The sequence below is a fragment of the Brachyistius frenatus genome, unplaced genomic scaffold, assembly GCF_029030835.1.
Source record: "Brachyistius frenatus isolate BFR_SWC_R1_liver_20210118 unplaced genomic scaffold, ASM2903083v1 Contig_262, whole genome shotgun sequence".
In the NCBI taxonomy this organism is placed as follows: Eukaryota; Metazoa; Chordata; class Actinopteri; family Embiotocidae; genus Brachyistius; species Brachyistius frenatus.
Window position 1 is genome coordinate 464,884 of NW_027210861.1, and position 19,409 is coordinate 484,292.

Genomic DNA, 19,409 nt, shown 5'->3' on the forward strand with positions numbered 1-19,409 from the left:
CACTATTTCAAAGCCTAATTTAACAAACTTGTCTGTTTTTTTTCATTCAAATTTGGATGGGTAGTTAACAACCCATACTTCTGTGGTGTGATGAACTTAAAACTCATTTTCATTTCTACTTTACAGCATCTTTAAAAACTAACTGCTGTTTTGTAACGGCAACATACAGACATCCTCTCTCATCCATCACCAGACTCATATCCTTTTGCTTTTATATTGACTTTATTGTCGTTGCTGTGATCGTTATACATGTTGTTGTTATTTATTTTTATGTAGCAATATTATGTCTGTATGTAAACTTGGTATTTTCTATAACTTTGTGAACTTTTAACATTATCGGATGGAGGCTTCGGGTTGTTTTTTTTGCCTCTTCCTGCATTGCACAATTTTTTTATTTTTTTATCTTGTAAACTCTTTAAATTTGTGCAAAATAAATTAAATTAAAAAAAAAAATAATCAAAAAGAGGGAATTGTTGGTTTTCTTATAAGGTCTTAAACCTTAGTGGGCCCTGAGATTACAGATGTTGTGATTTGTCTCTATAAAATATAAATAATTTTGAATCAACTTCCTACAAATGAATGTCATCTACGTAAAATCCAGTTAAACTCTCTTCAATAACTGAGAAAATGATAAATTTGAGCTGAAGTTAATTTGACTCTTTGTTACATTGCTGCAGACATCACCTTTTCCTGGAAAAGCTCTGGTGTCTGCACATCGAAGCATCACGTACATATGAAGTGTGTTATAATAAGTGGCCTGTTTTTCTACCACTCTCAACATATCTTCCTATCTGTCAGCTGTGTGTTTTCCCACTCCGACGTGGACAACAAGCAGCTGGCTGCAGTATTTAAAGCCGAACCAGACTGAATTCAGGACCTTCCTGTCTGGCCTCAAGGTGAGTGGACAGCAGCAGCCCTTTAACATCTTTGTTTTACTTCTGTACAATCAGAATTTATGATGGGACTTTATTTTCAACAGATGCCACTGATATGGTGTTTGGGTTTGGTTTACTTTCTCATCGGTGCATCATGTGGTAAGTTGAGATTTTAGTTTCACTAAGAACCAGTTGAGTCAACGTGGAGGTGTTGGTCTTCTGAAAGTGGAACACAATGTATTGATTTGTTTCTACTCAGTTTGAACTTTTTTAAACTCATTATATTGCTGACAGAATTATTAACTGTTCATTAGCTTGTTCAATGTTCTTCATCAAAACTATATGAATGACATATTCAGACATAAGTTCTGAAAGACTGAACAAGTCAAATGCAATACTATAAATGTCTTGTGAATTGAACTCAATTCAACTTTATTTATATAGCGCCAAATTACCACATAGGTTATTTCATGGCACTTAACACATTAAAGTTCTTAAAGCAAGACTTTACAATATTATACCGAGACACCAACAATTCAACAATTCAATAAGTCAACAATTCAAAAATTCCCACATAAGCTAGGAGGGAAAAACTCCTCTTTAAGGGAGAAAAACCTCCAACAGAGGGAAGAAAAACTCCCTTTAACAGGAAGAAACCTCCGACAGAACCAGGATCAGAGGTGGGCAGAGCATCTGTTAACAGAACCAGGATCAGAGGTGGGAGGAGCATCTGTTAACAGAACCAGGATCAGAGGTGGGAGGAGCTTCTGTTAACAGAACCAGGTTCAGAGGTGGGCAGAGCATCTGTTAACAGAACCAGGATCAGAGGTGGGCAGAGCATCTGTTAACAGAACCAGGATCAGAGGTGGGAGGAGCATCTGTTAACAGAACCAGGATCAGAGGTGGGAGGAGCTTCTGTTAACAGAACCAGGATCTGTGTTAACAGAACCAGGTTCAGAGGTGGGCAGAGCATCTGTTAACAGAACCAGGATCAGAGGTGGGCAGAGCATCTGTTAACAGAACCAGGATCAGAGGTGGGAGGAGCATCTGTTAACAGAACCAGGATCAGAGGTGGGAGGAGCTTCTGTTAACAGAACCAGGATCAGAGGTGGGAGGAGCTTCTGTTAACAGAACCAGGTTCAGAGGTGGGCAGAGCATCTGTTAACAGAACCAGGATCAGAGGTGGGCAGAGCATCTGTTAACAGAACCAGGATCAGAGGTGGGAGGAGCATCTGTTAACAGAACCAGGATCAGAGGTGGGAGGAGCTTCTGTTAACAGAACCAGGATCAGAGGTGGGAGGAGCTTCTGTTAACAGAACCAGGTTCAGAGGTGGGCAGAGCATCTGTTAACAGAACCAGGATCAGAGGTGGGCGGCCATCTGCCTCAACCGGTTGAGGTGAGAGGAGAGCAGAGAGAGAAAAGGACAGCATAGAGATACAAGAGAAGAACTGTTGGTGGAGACGACAAGCGCAGAGCAGAGACATGCAGCTCCATGACGGGACATCTGGAAAAGAAAGAACAGAAACTACACGAGCGAAGGAACTGAATGGAGACAACAGATAATAATAAGAAACTATGGGAGAGAAGAAGATGGTGAGGTATGAGTCAGTTAAAGAGTAGGAGGAAAGAAAAGAAGCTCAGCATGTAACAAGGTCCTCCAGCAGCCTCGGCCTATAACAGCATAACTAAGGGTTGGTTCAGGTCTACCTGAGCCAGCCCTAACTATAGGCTTTATCAAGAAGGAACGTTTTGAGTCTAATCTTAAAGCTAGAGAGGGTTTCTGCCCCTCCAACACAAACTGGGAGCTGGTTCCACAGGGGAGGAGCCTGAAAACTGAAGCTCCGCCTCCCATTCTACTTCTGGAAACTCTAGAAACCACAAGTAGACCAGCGTACTGAGAGAGAAGTGCTCTGCTAGGATTATATGGTTCTATAAGATCTCTAAGATATGATGGAGCCTGGTCATGTAGAGCTTTGTAAGTCATCAAGAGAACTTTAAATTCTATTCTTGATTTAGCAGGAAGCCAGTGAAGAGAAGATAAAACTGGAGAAATATGATCTCTCTTGTTAAATCCCATCAGTACTCTTGCTGCAGCATTTTGGATCAGCTGTAGGTTTTTAATGAGTAATTTGGACATCCTAACAACAAGGAATTACAATAATCTAGTCTAGAAGTAACAAACACATGAATGAGTTTTTCTGCGTCATGCTGAGGAAGGATTTTTCTGATTTCATTAATATTACGTAAATGAAAGAAGGCAGTTCTGGAGATTTGCTTTATATGGTGTCTAAAGGACAAATCCTCATCAAAGATGACTCCAAGGTTCCTCACAGTTTTGCTGGAGGCCAAGACAACATCATCTAGAGTAACTAAGTGATTACAGAAAGAGTATCTGAGGTGTTTAGGACCAAGTACAAGAACTTCTGTTTTGTCTGAATTTAGAAGCAGGAAGTTCTTGGTCATCCAGGACTTTATGTCTTTTAGACAGGCTTCAAGTTTTACTAACTGATTAGTTTCATCTGGTTTTATAGAAAGATATAGCTGAGTGTCATCTGCATAACAATGGAAGTTGATGCAGTGCTTCCTGATGACATCTCCTAATGGAAGCATGTACAAAGTAAAAAGTATTGGGCCTAACACTGAGCCTTGTGGAACTCCATAACTAACTCTTGTTTGTCTGGAAGACTCATTGTTGACATGGACAAACTGGAATCTATCTGATGAGTAGGATTTGAACCAGTCTAATGCAGTTCCTTTAATCCTCGTAACATCTTCTAATCTCTGTAATAAGATCGTATGATCAATCGTATCAAAAGCAGCACTGTGGTCCAGAAGAACAAGTACAGAGACGAGTCCATTATCTGAGGCTAATGAAAGGTCGTTAGTAACTTTCACCAGAGCTGTTTCTGTACTATGATGAACTCTAAAGACTGAAAATCTTCAAACAGATCATTCCTTTGTAAATGATCAAGAAGTTGATTTGAAACAACTTTTTCAAGGATTTTAGAAATACACGTCAGGTTGTAAATTGGTCTGTAGTTTCCTAAAACAGCTGATCAAGAGTCGGCTTTTTAAGTAAAGGTTTAATTACAGCCACTTTAAAAGCCTGCGGTACATAGCCGGTTGCAATAGATAGGTTGATCTGATCTAATATGGAAGTATTAATTAATATGGAAGACTTCCTTAAAAAGTTTAGTTGGGATGAGATATAACAGACAGCTAGAGGATCCAGATGAAGAAATAATTCTAGTTAACTCAGAGAGCTCAACAGGAGAGAAATGTTCCAAGTTTACATCTGGTCCTACAGTTGCTTTCAGGGCTGCTGTACTTAACATCACATCAGTGATGGTGGCAGGAAGGGTCGGCCTGATTCTCTCCCTGATAATAAGAATTTTATTATCTAGCGAACTTCTTTACCAGTTCTACTTCGCTAGAACTGTTCCATAAAAGAGGTTTTCAACCTAGAAATCTTCATGTTTTTCAATATATTTAATCTCAGCTGCTGTTATGTAACATGTAAACAGCACGAGGGTGGCTGGGTTTAATCTGGAGTTGTCTCCTCCACAGCGTTCGAGGTCTGCTATGATGAGCTGGGCTGCTTCCACGACCAGCCTCCGTGGGGGGGCACTGCCCAGAGACCGGCCTCCGCCCTGCCCTGGACCCCCGAGCAGATCGGCACCCGCTTACTGCTCTTCACCCAGAAGAACCGCTACTATCAGGCAAGGAGGAGGTCCAGCTTACATAACACCGCTGTGTCACCAATGATGTGATGTTAAAACCAAGAGCGCATCCACGACAATAACAAGCTGAAGGGTGTTCGAAGGGTTGTTGTTCACCCATGAAGAGATCTCTCTAAAGTCATGTGGGACAACATCTGTGCAAACTTCATTCTTAAGTTCAGATGGAATCTCCACCAGTCTGTTTTAATGATGAAGCCCCCACAACCCCTCAGATCAACTGCACTGATACCACCTGTTGTGTTTTAAAACTATTGATTAGATAAAAGTGTTTTTGGTATAATATTTTTTATCCAGTTGAATTCTCAGTTTTTAGGTTTCTGTCAGATTTGCAGTCACACTTGCAGTGACAGAAACTCATATTTCACCACTTTTACATTTGTTTTTTGTCATGTTGTTTTAGCTTTTTGTTTCATCGACTGTTTCATTTCTACGTGATACCTGTGTTTCATTCACTATCAGATATTGAACAATTTAGACCTTCAAGTAACTAATTCAGGTGTTTATCCACAACTTAACTGTCTGAAACATTTATACCTTAAGATACACTAAACAGTATATTGGAAGGATTCATCTATTTTTATTTGACCAGACTTCTCTGCTCACTTTCTAACCTGCTAAAGATGAATTTAACTCAAACTTCTGAAGCTCAGAATGAGAGTTTCTCATCTCTTTACAGGAAGTATGAACACAATGAGCAATTACATGAAACACTTTAAACATAAGTATTGAAACATGTTGAACCAGTCCTTGAAGATGTCGATGCTCTAATGAAACCCTCAGGAGATCAAGGCTGATCAAACCATCCAGATATCCAACTACAGCGGGAGGAGACAAACTCGCTTCATCATTCCTGGGTATTTGTTAAAAGGAGACGAGGACTGGCCGCAGGAGATGTGTAAGGTAAGAGGGAACATTTTACAACCCAACCACGGATGTTCCTCCAAGAAATGTTAAATGGGAAGAACCCAGTGAGAAGAAGACAAAGTCTCTCTTATTCCTCAGTGAATACATCATTTCGTGTGTCTATCCTTTGGATCTTTTTTTTCCCCTCCTACCAGTTTTTATTTATCACTTTATTTGCAGGCATCTATAGTTTTACAGTGAAACACGTCACCTTTTATGGGTGGCACAGTGGTGCAGTGGTTAGCATTGTCACCTCACAGTAAAAAGGTTCTGGGTTTGAATCTGGGCCTTCCTGTGTGAGTCTGCATGTTCTCCATGTGCCTGCGTGGGTTCTCTCGGTTCTCCAGCTTCCTCCCACCATCCAGAAACATGAACCTCAGGTTAACTGGTGGTTCTACAAATGTCCCTGAGGTGTGAATGAGAGCGTGAATGGTCTTTGTTTGCGTCTGTCTCTATGTGTCCCTGTGGTGGACTGGTGACCTGTCCAGGTGAACCCCACCTTCACCCAATGTGAGCTGGGATAGACTCCGCCCCCCTGTGACCCTGTTCAGGATAAAGTGGATATAGATGATGGATGGATGTCACCTATTAGCTTCTTCTGTTCAAAACCAAAATACAACTTCTTACGGTCCAGAGGAATTTTATTACCTAACATGTCTCCAACAGCTACAAATACTGCTTCATTAAATGTGTGTTGGAGAACTTATAGCTGTGTGTGTGTGTGTGTGTGTGTGTGTGTGTGTGTGTGTGTGTGTGTGTGTGTGTGTGTGTGTGTGTGTGTGTGTGTGTGTGTGTGTGTGTGTGTGTGTGTGTGTGTGTGTGTGTAGGCCATATTGCAGTGGGAGAATGTGAACTGTATTGCAGTGGAGTGGAAGAACGGAGTGAAGACTCGGTACACTCAGGCTGCCAATAACGCCCGGCTGGTGGCTGCCCAGGTGGCTCACATGACCACCTTCCTCATGGTAAAGACTCCCTGTCCAACACTGGTGGACTACATGGATTACACCCGCAACATAAAATCCACCTTTTGTACAGAAGATACTCTTCTTCTGACAGCTAACTCTACTACACCAGGTTAAACACATCCTGCACTAAACTTTGTAGTAAACATAGAAAGATAAAAGTGATACCTGCTATCTATTCTCTTCTCACTCCAAGTAAAGGTATCTTTAGGTGATCAAACTAAATTCAGACACTATCAGAAATGTACACAAAAGTCTCACGAGGTTTAGAAATGGTGCAGAAAACACTGACTGATACAGGAAAGAAAGAAAAAGTTAGTTTAACTCGGGAAGAAAATCCTGCAGAGTTTCACCGTGGTTCATTCTGATCTCTTCATGATTTATCAGGATTTCATCACAATCTGACAACCTCAAGAGTTTATTACACCAAACTCACACAGTGTGACAGTCAATAAACTCACATGATTATTGTTTTTATACAGACGAAAGGCACCTGAAGACACAATACAGACACATTTTCCTTTTAAAGAAATATGCAAACAATGAATTCGATATTTTGATAATCTCAAGAGACAAATGGTCAAAGGATTTTCAAAACGGATGTATATGAAGCAGAGTGTACAAACATCCTCCTGTACAGACTACATTATGTTGTCTGTGAAGTGTCTTCATATTACTGCTGAGTAGAAGTGTAAACACAGAATAACTTTAAAATAAAATAACCGAGGGGTTAATGAGGCCCAGACAGACCACAGCTGGAGGCTGACAGGATGTCTGCTCGATACCGTACCTCTACTGTTAACGTACAGTCTGTACATTTCAGGGTCACTTCAAACAGACCGCCGATAAGTTCAGGATTATCGGACACAGTCTGGGAGCTCATGCTGCAGGAGAGACGGGCAGCAGGATCCCCGGCCTCGCTCGCATCACAGGTGAGCTGCTGCAGCACAACGGACCAAAACAGGTGCTTTAAAAATTTACATTAAAAGTGCAGTTTTGTTAAAAGTTTTGATTATTTCATATGAATACTGCTAGATTTTTTTTTTTTTTTTAACATTAAGAACAATATTTTTACTATCACAGATTGTGAAACTGGACTTGAACTGATGTCTGATAATAGTAAAGTAAAATGATTGACTTTTATCATGACTTTCATTGAGACCGGCCCAATATTGATAAAACCATACATTCTCATAAATACCGAGCTTACAGTTTCATACATTTATACATGAATGTATAATACTGTAAATATTCACTCATAGATTCAGTTCCTTTCTGACAAGTCTGTGCCGGTCCTAACAAGTTTTATTTATATGAACATAAGAAGTTTATGTTACATGATCACATCTAATGATGTGTTTAAAAATGATTAAAGTATCAGATGTATTATTATGTCATCTCTGCATCACCCTTTTGTTTTGTCAAACATTTTTAATCTGCAGCATCTAGAGCTGAAGAGACTCTCTGGGAGTCTGTCCTCCTGGAGGACGATGCTGAAGCTGGTAGAAAGCAGTTCCAGGATCAGACAGACTTCAGGTCCTATGGTTGTGATTGGCTGTTCTTCTCTGTTCAGGACTGGACCCAACTGAACCTTACTTCCAGGACACCGATGCCTCCGTTCGTCTGGACACTAGCGACGCCACCTTTGTGGACGTCATTCACACCGACGGACTTCCCTTTGACTCCAAACTCGGTACACGTCACTGACGGTCACGAGAGTTCGCACAGTGTCTTCACGTTACTTTCTACAATCTTTGTTTTCGTCCCTTCAGGTCTGGGCATGTCGGAGACGGTGGGTCACATCGACTTCTACCCCAACGGAGGAGAACTGATGCCCGGCTGCTCTGCCAACAGAGGAAAGCCCTCAGACCTGGACAACATCTGGCAGGGTGAGAAACCACAGCACGAAGCAGAAAAACAATCTGATTTAATCGCGGTCTTCCTGTCAACCAATCAGCTGCTGTATTTGGCAAATAGTTCATGCTGGTTCAATATACAAGCTGCTGTCAGAAATACAACCACCTCCCAACAAAGATGGATGATTCCAGTCCAACATCTCAGGAAACGTGTCGCACGTACTGGAGTACTGGAGTATTGGAGTATTGGAGTATTGGAGTATTGGAGTATTGGAGTACTGGAGTACTGGAGTGTTGGAGTATTGGAGTACTGGAGTACTGGAGTACTGGAGTATTAGAGTATTAGAGTATTAGAGTATTGGAGTATTGGAGTATTGGAGTATTGGAGTACTGGAGTATTGGGGTACTGGATTACTAGAGTATTGGAGTACTGGAGTATTGGAGTATTGCAGTACTGGAGTACTGGAGTACTGGAGTACTGGAGTACTGGAGTACTGGAGTGTTGGACTACTGGAGTACTGGAGTATTAGAGTACTGGGGTACTGGAGAACTGGAATACTGGAGTACTGGATTACTAGAGTACTGGGGTACTGGAGTATTGGAGTATTGGAGTATTGGAGTACTGGAGTACTGGAGTACTGGAGTATTAGAGTATTGGAGTACTGGAGTATTGCAGTACTGGAGTACTGGGTTACTAGAGTATTGGAGTACTGGAGTATTGGAGTATTGCAGTACTGGAGTACTGGAGTGTTGGAGTACTGGAGTACTGGAGTATTGGAGTATTGGAGTATTGGAGTATTGGAGTACTGGAGTACTGGAGTACTGGAGTATTAGAGTATTGGAGTACTGGAGTATTGCAGTACTGGAATACTGGAGTATTGGAGTATTCGAGTACTGGAGTACTGGAGTACTGGAGTACTGAAGTACTGGAGTACTTGAGTACTGGAGTATTGGAGTACTGGAGTATTGGAGTACTGGAGTACTGGAGTATTGGAGTATTGCAGTACTGGAGTGTTGGAGTACTGGAGTATTAGAGTACTGGGGTACTGGAGAACTGGAATACTGGAGTACTGGATTACTAGAGTACTGGGGTACTGGAGTATTGGAGTATTGGAGTATTGGAGTACTGGAGTACTGGAGTATTAGAGTATTGGAGTACTGGAGTATTGCAGTACTGGAGTACTGGGTTACTAGAGTATTGGAGTACTGGAGTATTGGAGTATTGCAGTACTGGAGTACTGGAGTGTTGGAGTACTGGAGTACTGGAGTATTGGAGTATTGGAGTATTGGAGTACTGGAGTACTGGAGTATTAGAGTATTGGAGTACTGGAGTATTGCAGTACTGGAATACTGGAGTATTGGAGTATTCGAGTACTGGAGTACTGGAGTACTGAAGTACTGGAGTACTTGAGTACTGGAGTACTTGAGTACTGGAGTATTGGAGTACTGGAGTACTGGAGTACTGGGGTATTGGGGTACTGGAGTACTGGAGTATTGGAGTATTAGAGTATTGGAGTACTGGAGTACTGGAGTATTGGAGTATTGGAGTACTGGAGTATTGCAGTACTGGTGTACTGGAGTATTAGAGTATTGGAGTACTGGAGTAGTGCAGTACTGGAGTATTGGAGTACTGGAGTACTGGAGTACTGGAGTACTGAGGTACTAGGGTACTGGAGTACTGGAGTATTGGAGTATTAGAGTATTGGGGTACTGGAGTACTGGAGTACTGGAGTATTGGAGTATTGGAGTACTGGAGTACTGGGTGACTGGAGTACTGGAGTATTGGAGGACTGGAGTACTGGAGTACTGGGGTATTGGGGTACTGGAGTACTGGAGTATTGGAGTATTAGAGTATTGGAGTACTGGAGTACTGGAGTATTGGATTATTGGAGAACTGGAGTATTGCAGTACTGGAGTACTGGAGTACTGGAGTACTGGAGTTCTGGTCCCAATGGAAACCTTATGAAGGAAGTCCAGGTCCAGTTTTTCCTGCTGGACCGATCTGAGCAGATCTTTTCTGAAAGGGAGGATAACGACCTTCTTCTGAAATGTGCCGCTGAGTTGCAAGGCTCAAGTGGCAGCATTGGTTCCATGCCTGGGTCTGGAGGGGAGATGGAGGGGGTGGGGGATGAGGGGGGGGGGTGTCACAGCTGAATTGGCCCCTTTTGATCCTATAGATAAGAGAGGGAGAGTGGGAGCCAGGGCTGCATAGCTGGAGGTCCGGGAGTGCCTGGTGTTCGCTGTGTACTGGAGGAGAAAACAAAATAAACTTTGACCTCTTTCCATATCTGCCCCCCTCTCCCTAACCTTCCCCCCTCCTCCACCTACCACCACCACTAACAACACGGCTCACATTCTGACTACCATCATCATCATTATTATTACATTACTTTCTCTAACTTCTTCCTGACTAGTTTTTGTCGGTGCTCATTTTAAAAACCAATGCAGAGGATTTCCTGATAGTTTTAAACATAAAATACTTCTTGATCTTCCAATATTTCCGGTCAGAGTCATTAGTTCAGACTTTGCTTTTTGACATGCATGACTGCAATCTGCATTCACGTCTGTACTTCTTCCTCTTCTAACACCAAGTCGTCCTTCCTCCTCTGCTTCCTGTCATCTGATCCGATCTGTTCTCAGGTACCTCAAAGTTCGACGCCTGTAACCACGCCCGAGCCTACGAGTACTACATCGAGAGCGTTGTTAAATCTCAGGGCTTCGTCGGATTCCCCTGTAGTGACAAAAAGAGCTTTGCTGATGTAAGTATTGGGAACAACGACCTCCACTGACCTCTAGTCGCTCGAATGCCATCTCTGGATGTTGTGTTTGAAGTCAGTGGGTTAAAATACATCTAAATTCTTTGGAAGAGAACTTTAATGACTTCTCTCTTTAGCCCAGATCAATTTACTGTAGTAATTCAAACAAGATATCAGCCTGGAATATGAAATGTTTTTGAATAGTAGGTTTTTTTTTTTTTAACTTTTATTGATTTCTTTTTTACAACTTGCAATGAGTTTACTTGAGGAGGAAGAATGTAAAACATACAAACCTTCCTTACAAATGTTTACTTGTATTAAGTGCAACACTTTAATCAGTTGAATATACTGAACTCAACTCTCACAAGTCAATTTATTATTACAGGTGCACCGACACAAAAGTAGTCTTATAATTTCTGAACTGGCTGAAGTGGAACTTTAAGGTTTCATATGTGAAATGTTTATCTGTAAAGTGAGGAGAGCAACAGTTTGTAAGATAAAGAGAACAAGTGAAACAAACAGGAGGAGACTTGAAATACTTGGAGGGGAGTTTATATAACTGACATGGAAATGAAAGAGTCTTCATGAATGTTGATGACTGTTGTCTTTAAGTGTCACTTATGTCACTTTGATGCAAAGTTGACATTGTTTGCCTTGTTCTTGTTGAGACACATTTTGTTTCTTATCATTTCCAGTTCCTGCAGGAGTTTTATTAACAACAGTCAATATGTTTTAATAGACCCTAAAGTTTGTGTGTTTTTAAAATAGGCTTAAAAACAATTGAGAAGTCACTTTATGGTAAAAGTCAAAATACAAGAACAAATACCAAAACAATTGAGATAGAATATGATATAGAATATTTGAGATAAGATACACGTTTTTATATTTGTTAATACTTTTTAAGTGAGACTTTATTTATGCTTTAAAGCTTTGCTGGTTTGCCTTGAATTTCTGACAGAAAAAAAAACAAACACAACAAACAAACAAATATACAAATAATGAATGCTATCAGGCTAGTTACATGTTACTATACCTACATGTCCATTTGTTCCCAGGAGATTTGTAGTATTACTACCCGTAATAGTTTTCATAAAAATATTACAGCATATGTATCATGGAATAAAATTATATTTATCATATTAACAATATTTATGATCAGAAGCTTTTTATTGTGTGGTAATCAGTTTTAGTAACATTTTCTTAGCTTCAATACTTTTACCACAAAGTGACAAAATCTAAAAAAATTTCAGTGCATGTTATTAGAAAACTATTTGACCCTTAACAGACTTTGTTTTGTTGTATCAAGAAATCAGATATCAGAAAGTTCTCTGAGACTAAGTGTCAGAAAAACTCTTTACAAAAAGGTTTTTATTTCTAGACTGCGGTTTTTGTTGCTGACTTCTGGAGAGCAAGCCGTCAGAAAAGGCTTGTTATTTCAGGACGTAGTGACATCTAGTGGATTATTTTTAGCATGACAAACCTAAAATATGTTCAGTTTGGTTCAACACATTTTCAAAAAGACATAGGGACTCAAAATGTGCTCTACCAATTCATGTACGTGACACGTGTCATGTCAGTTTATGCTCAGCCCCTCAGGTAGTGTTCCCAAAATTAGTTTAGAAGTATGCAAATGCTTAAGAAAGCAAACGTAAGATGTAAATGTATTCTGCTAGGTTACTTTTGAACTGAACTGCAGGGTATGTTTCTACAAATTAAAAAAAAAAAAGGGCTGGTTGAGTTGCTACTGGGGCCAAAAACATATCACCAAATCACAACACAGGTCATTGAACACATTAAAGTCCTTACAGCAGATCCTGCTGTCACCAGCCATCATACTCCACCTGAACAGTTACATCCAACTGGATGGTGCAGCGCGGCTGATATCACAGCCTCAACAGGTCAAAGGTCAGCTCTGTCCAGATGCTTCGCAGTTGGTCAACAACATGGAAGCATCGAGAACTGGATCCTGATTCACTCCTAAAAGTTTCTTACAGGTGAATTCTCCCCCAAAATGCCATGTCAGCAGTGTGTTGTTGGTTCCATAGAATACCCCCATTAATGTTACTCCTATCTATTTATGTGATCAAATCTCCTTGTGTGATTAAGCTTTTTTTTTTTAGATTTAAAAAATTTCCCCTCGGGGATTAATAAAGTAAATACCTACCTACCTACCTAGCTGTTAGTAAATCCACTAATGATTTCACACTTACTGTAAATACACGTGTTAGCAGACGTTTGATGAGTTTAAGTCAAAGATTATTGCCACAAGCGTCCGTGCAAAAGTCTTGAGATGAATTGTAAAAATGTGCATCAATGGATCCAGTTTGATAAAAGTTGTAACGGGCCTGAATTTGTACATAAAAATAGCCCCCAGAGGGTCTGTGATGATCCCAGCGGCTACAGCTGAGGGCTCAGGGAGGAATCTGATGTCCTCAGTTAAAAATGTGTCTGGTGCCGGTCAGATGGGCTCAGACGTACGAAGGGCCGGAGGAGGAAAGGCGCCACATCTCCACCAGCCCAGCATGTGCGTGGGGCCGCCACCTGTTGCTGCTTTATGACACCGATACGGCCGCTAACCATTTCTTGGGTTTCAGAAGTTGATTCTGCAATATTGGATTTTTGCTGCGGCGGACGGGCCCATGCAAACGGGCTTCCCTCATGTCTTCTGTGGGGAAGGCTTGTATCTGCAGCTGTCGGCGTTAATGACAGTTTATCCCCGCTTCGGACACATGTCCCGATCAAAGGAGGCTCGGGGAGCGCCAAGAATGACCTCATGTGACTATGTGCCTGTTGAGAGATGACAACACCTCCTTGTCGTTCACCTCGTAAACACTCGCTGCTGTTATTCCTGCAGCCGGAGTGACTAGCTGCACAACTCACTGCAAAACCTGCACAATTCCCCACCTACACATTTATAAGGTGGCAATCTGCAGTATTTTAAAGGAGCATGTGGGAAAAGTCTTTTATGTTTGTCACTTTCCCCGACTGTTCCCTGACAGCAAAAGACTCTCCGACTCACGGGGTGAGCTTGTTCTTCACACCTCAGCGTGTCCTTGTCTTCACAGGGAAAGTGTTTCCCGTGTGCAGACAGCCAATGTCCTCTGATGGGCCACCGTGCTGACAGGTTCTCCGTGACCCACAGAGACTCAAAGACAAAGTACTTCCTCAACACGGGCCACTCAAAGCCCTTTGGCCGTAAGTACCTCGCCCTTCCTGTCCTGGTAAAACTGAAGAGCGACTTACAGCTTGGAAGAGGTCAATGTAAGATTTCACTGGAAAGAAGCCCTGAAAATGTTCGTATTATTTGTGTTCAGTGAACAATTGGTATTTACAGATTTAAGGTTTTCACGTTGAAGGATAACGTAGTTTTCTATCAGCTAGTAGCGTTCTCCATTGATGTCTTTTGCTACTGGGAGTAGAGTCACAAACCCATTGTCCTCCATCCAAACAAAGCTCTTTTTGAAATATGCTGAAACTGTGACTTTTATCTGGAGGTTTAAAATGAAGTTTTCAAGATTTTTGAGTTTGCATTGAACATTTTTGGAGCCCCAGACTGCAGGCTGTGCTACCGGGCCCTGCTGAGGTATTGAGTGGAAATAATGAGATTCATTCTTAAGTATCCAATATAACAGGTTGTTAGTGACATATTAATGACCAGGAATGATGTCATCAGCCAGTATCCCTCTCCAGGGACAGACTGACTCGGGACTTTCCCCCGAGGAGGCGTCCCTCACCCCGATGATCCGATTCTACCATCACACGTCTACCATCAATCCCATTCACTGCATTTTAAAAAGCCTAACTGCTGCCCTGTGGAGCTCATATGTATAGAGACTCCTGAAATTAAGATACAATCAACCACGTGTGTGGAAATAAATAAAATCCTCCACACAGCCCGTACAGCTGTGGAAAACATCAGTTTATGTACTCGTGCATAAACAGTTCACACCAAACCTGAAACCGCGTCGGCGGAAGACATTTATTTGTTCCTTTAGTGATTTTCAGGGTTTTCACACCAACAACATGTCGGTAGAAAGAAGGTTTTAAAGTGGGATGAAGAAACAGAAACATCTGCTGTTGAATGAAGGAAAAGCAGAAGAGCCACAGACTGCATTTTAAAATAAGCAACTGTACAGCAGAAACATTTTTATATCCTGGTACAAAAAAACAGTTTTGTCTTTAGCTGACTTCCCCTCCCAGAACAACTTTATGGGGGAGGATTTCCTGAGGGCGGGGCTGCTTTGAGGGACAGGTGGGTTTCTGGTTTCTGGTTTCAGACGCCCCACCTCACCTCCACCCGCTCGGTCTTTGGATTAACTGGGGGACATCTGCCAAGATGGGCAGAGCGACCCGGAACTGAGCTTCAGAACCTTGGATGATGTCTGTCTGTCTTTAAACACACCCTGTGGTGATAACTGAACATGCATCATTATCACACTAAGTTGTCACTGCGCCCTGTTTCTGTCCTTTTCTAGGTTACAGCTACAAAGTGACAGTAACCCTGGACGGTCCCAGCTGGCCCAACCTCGGCCTCATGTACGTGGCGCTCACCGGAGGCGATGAAAGCACCAAAGAGTTCCAGCTTCACATGTGAGAATATTACTGCACATTGTTCGGTCCATGCAGCACACGAAGAAGGAGGCAGAAACCTTCACAAGTAACTCCTCCACGTTACATCGCTTTCTCAACATCAGCATCGCTGCTTCTCTGTTTGAGTTGAGTGGTGTGTTCACATATCGGGCAGATTGTTGTATCGCCGCAGTGGGAGGAGAGTAACAGCTGTCAGAGAAGGTTTTGTTGACGTGGTCAGAGGTGGTTCGGAAGCTGATCCTGTTGCATTCAAACCACGTGCACACTTAGACGTGCACAGAGCATGGAAACGGTCAGCAGTTAGTGTTACAGCACCTGACTTACACTTTTTACTTTGTTCACTCGAACACCAACAAATCTGTGGAGAATCTTTGTAGAAGAAGCAATAATTGATCTTTTTCCACACTTCCTTTCCTCCGTCACATACCAAAGACATGCAGCTACACGAGAAAAACACTTTTAATTTCCTCACTTTTCAGGAGGAATGAAGCATTTTTCAATGAGCTGTGAAATGAAGCTGAAACGTAGAACGGTGGTGTGGCCGGATGATACTCAGCCATTACTCCGGCTTTACTCCTGTACGTTATTCCACAGTCATGTATGTAGTATCTTCTTACATTATTATAAATATTCTTACAAATTACTATCAATTCACTCGTTCAAACAAACCACTTAACTCAGTTTATATAACCAGAATACAGACTCTCCTTATTTACCAAGCATACATACATCCAGCTGTCCAATGTGAGCTGGGATAGGCTCCGCCCCCCGTGACCCTGTTCATGGTGAAGCGGGTTGAATTGATAATGGATGGATGGATGGAACATACATACATGTAATTTGGCTCCCACAGATGGTGCTTAAGTCTAATGAGCCTCATAGGATGTTTGAATATTAATACCAAATATCCACCTTTCCATTTTCCTTGCGGCCTTTTTATTCACACTAATCAGATTTCATAGTAATTGTGATACACAAAGCTGTTGTAACCAATACAAAATTAAGTTTAGTCAGACATAACTTCAACATCTGGTCGGTTGGAGTAAGTCATGAAAAAGGAAAACAGTAGAAACAGCAATGAGAGTGTAAAGTCTTTAAATGAAGTACTGCTTCATGTAGAGCAGTGCATGTTATGAATGAGCAGAACATCATCATGTTTGACGTGTTCCACAGGGGTCTGTTGAGTCCTGGGAGGAAGTATGACCTGCTGATCAACGCTGAGGTGGACTTCGGGGAGGTGACCGAGGTGAAGTTTCGGTGGAACAACCACATCTTTAACCCCCTGAAGCCTCGGTACGGTGCCTCCAAGGTGGAGCTGCTGAGGGGGAAAGACAAGAAGATGTAAGTTTGTCAGACGTCTCGTACCTCAAATAGCAGAAAATCACACCAACCTGTACAAGTACAGCTTGTAAAGCCACTTAAAATGAAATAAGGTGGAAATAAGGAGATAGTTTGTTGGTATAATGTAAAATATAAATATTTTGCCACGACACCCATCTGAAACACACTTCATTGGTTTGTTTGAGCTGTGATATATGTTAACCAAGGCCAGGTGAAAACCCTGGAAGCAGCTGGACTGTATATTAAACAAAGAGGGCTTTTAATTTGAAACAAATACAGGTAATCGAGGCGTTCAGTCGACCGAGGTTGTAGCTTCATCCCTCAGCTTCATCCCTCCACAGGGAGCTGGGAAGGAATGAAAAACAGAGCTAAGTTTATAGTTATATGTAAATCAGCAGTAGTTGTAAGAACGCTACAACAATCCACTGATCAAAAGTTTGACATTTTTTAGACCTGTTGCTCCAGAGGCAAAGATTCATATACAAGATAGTTTATCCATCATGGAAAATGTTTCATGTTGATGTTATGGTAAATTATTTCCTTATCTTATCCAAAAAAAAGAGATAACACATTAAAAATTACATTTATTTCACAGTAATGGAGAAAAACAAACTGTTGCATTTGTCTGTAAACAGAAAGTTCAACCGATAAAATAAAAATCTTTGTGGCTGTTTTTATTGGAAAAAAAGAACTAAGAAAAGCAAAACATAGCATAAATAATTTAATTGTATTACAAACCAAAAAACACAAATCAAAATAGCCCCGTTTTGATGAAAGCTGATTAAGGTCTTTAGGTCTTTATATCATACTCATACTAAAACTGCATCCACCAAACGGATGGAAAACAAAATCATAGAATTTGTTCTAAATATATTTGTTATTATTTGATCAGTTACTGATGTTAATTTTCACAATAATTTCTGTGTCTCTTGTGTTACCTGCTGAGCTTCACCTCTGTACTCATCCAGCTGATGTGGGAAGTGCCCCCTCTGGTGGTTTCATGGAGAGTCACAGGATGGGGGGGGGGGGCAGTTAACCCTTTGGTTGTTTATTAATTTAAAACAACAGACAGGTGTTCTCCTCCACTCTGACATCTTTAATGTTTGGAGTTAGTTTTACAATAGAGACATAAAGACAAATTTAAAAATTCTTATTTGGGATTTGGTGATGTGTAAAAACATCAAACCTTGACATCCCTTAAAGACGTACTGCGTCTATATATGATCATAAACAAGTCTTACAGAAATCAGGAATCAGCTGATAAGATATGGTTGAGTGTGTTTTGGTCTGCAGCCAAAGCTGAAGGTAAAATCTTCATGAGAAGTGATGAAGCGAGTTTCTGTTATTAAACTGCAGTAGTTCTCAAGCTGCAGTTAAACATGGAGCAGCATGGAACTATAGTGCCCTCTAGTGGTGAGGCCGCTGGGATGGGATGACATCATGTTTAATTAATAAAAAACAAAACATAGTGACTCGGGAAAGAATTAAAATCATTTATTTTTATTTTTAGAGTTAATGCTTCTCAGATTGTCGGCATACAAAGTATTACTGCATAAGATGATTTATGACTCAGTACCAATGTCTGAATCAGAGGACTGTTGTTTAAACATTGTTATTAAAGCTGATACTTAAATCAAATATTCATTGAGGTTGTCCGCTACGACGTCTCACCGTGTTTCTTTTTATCTGGTTTCTTCCTTCACAGATCCGTCTTCTGCAGCTATAACAACGTGAGGGAGAATGTGATCCAGTCGGTGCTTCCATGCCAAAGTTAACCAGCTCCAGTCGCTCCCCTCGGGCTCTTTCAATAAAGATTCTGAACTGAAACCTTTTCAGCTGTCTGTCCTTTCATTTTTTTTTATAACTCCATACATGTTCTTTTTTTATAACTCATATGTTCTTTTTTATAACTCCATACATGTTCTTTTTTTATAACTCCATATGTTCTTTTTTTTTATAACTCCATATGTTCTTTTTTATAACTCCATACATGTTCTTTTTTTATAACTCCATATGTTCTTTTTTTATAACTCCCACATGTTCTTTTTTTTATAACTCCATATGTTCTTTTTTATAACTCCATATGTTCTTTTTTTATAACTCCATATGTTCTTTTTTTATAACTCCATACATGTTCTTTTTTTTTATAACTCCATATGTTCTTTTTTTATAACTCCATATGTTCTTTTTTTTTATAACTCATACATGTTCATATGTTTTTTTTTTCATACATGTTCTTTTTTTTATAACTCCATACATGTTCTTTTTTTATAACTCCATACATGTTCTTTTTTTTTATAACTCTATACATGTTGTTCTTTTTTTATAACTCCATACATGTTCTTTTTTTTTTTATAACTCCATATGTTCTTTTTTTATAACTCC

General features: G+C 40.8%; 1 protein-coding gene across 1 annotated transcript; it reads left to right on the top strand.

Moving 5' to 3' along the window:
* Positions 1-979: 979 nt before the first annotated feature.
* Positions 980-18,813, top strand: LOC138634443 (inactive pancreatic lipase-related protein 1-like). Its single transcript, XM_069721367.1, has 12 exons — positions 980-1,034; positions 4,444-4,595; positions 5,397-5,516; positions 6,347-6,481; positions 7,305-7,413; positions 8,055-8,174; positions 8,254-8,370; positions 10,978-11,096; positions 14,159-14,288; positions 15,569-15,683; positions 16,857-17,024; positions 18,730-18,813. Exons 1-12 carry the CDS (start codon positions 980-982, stop codon positions 18,797-18,799), a joined length of 1,410 nt encoding a protein of 469 aa, XP_069577468.1. The 3' UTR covers positions 18,800-18,813.
* The last annotated feature ends 596 nt before the right edge of the window (positions 18,814-19,409 follow it).

What these genes read in the sequence shown, in the direction of transcription:
- LOC138634443 (XM_069721367.1), top strand. Translation starts at nt 980, where the DNA reads ATGCCACTGATATGGTGTTTGGGTTTGGTTTACTTTCTCATCGGTGCA. An exon ending in TCCCTTTGACTCCAAACTCG is followed by an intron (nt 8,175 to 8,253) that starts GTACACGTCACT and finishes TCGTCCCTTCAG; the next exon opens with GTCTGGGCATGTCGGAGACG. An exon ending in ACAAAAAGAGCTTTGCTGAT is followed by an intron (nt 11,097 to 14,158) that starts GTAAGTATTGGG and finishes TTGTCTTCACAG; the next exon opens with GGAAAGTGTTTCCCGTGTGC.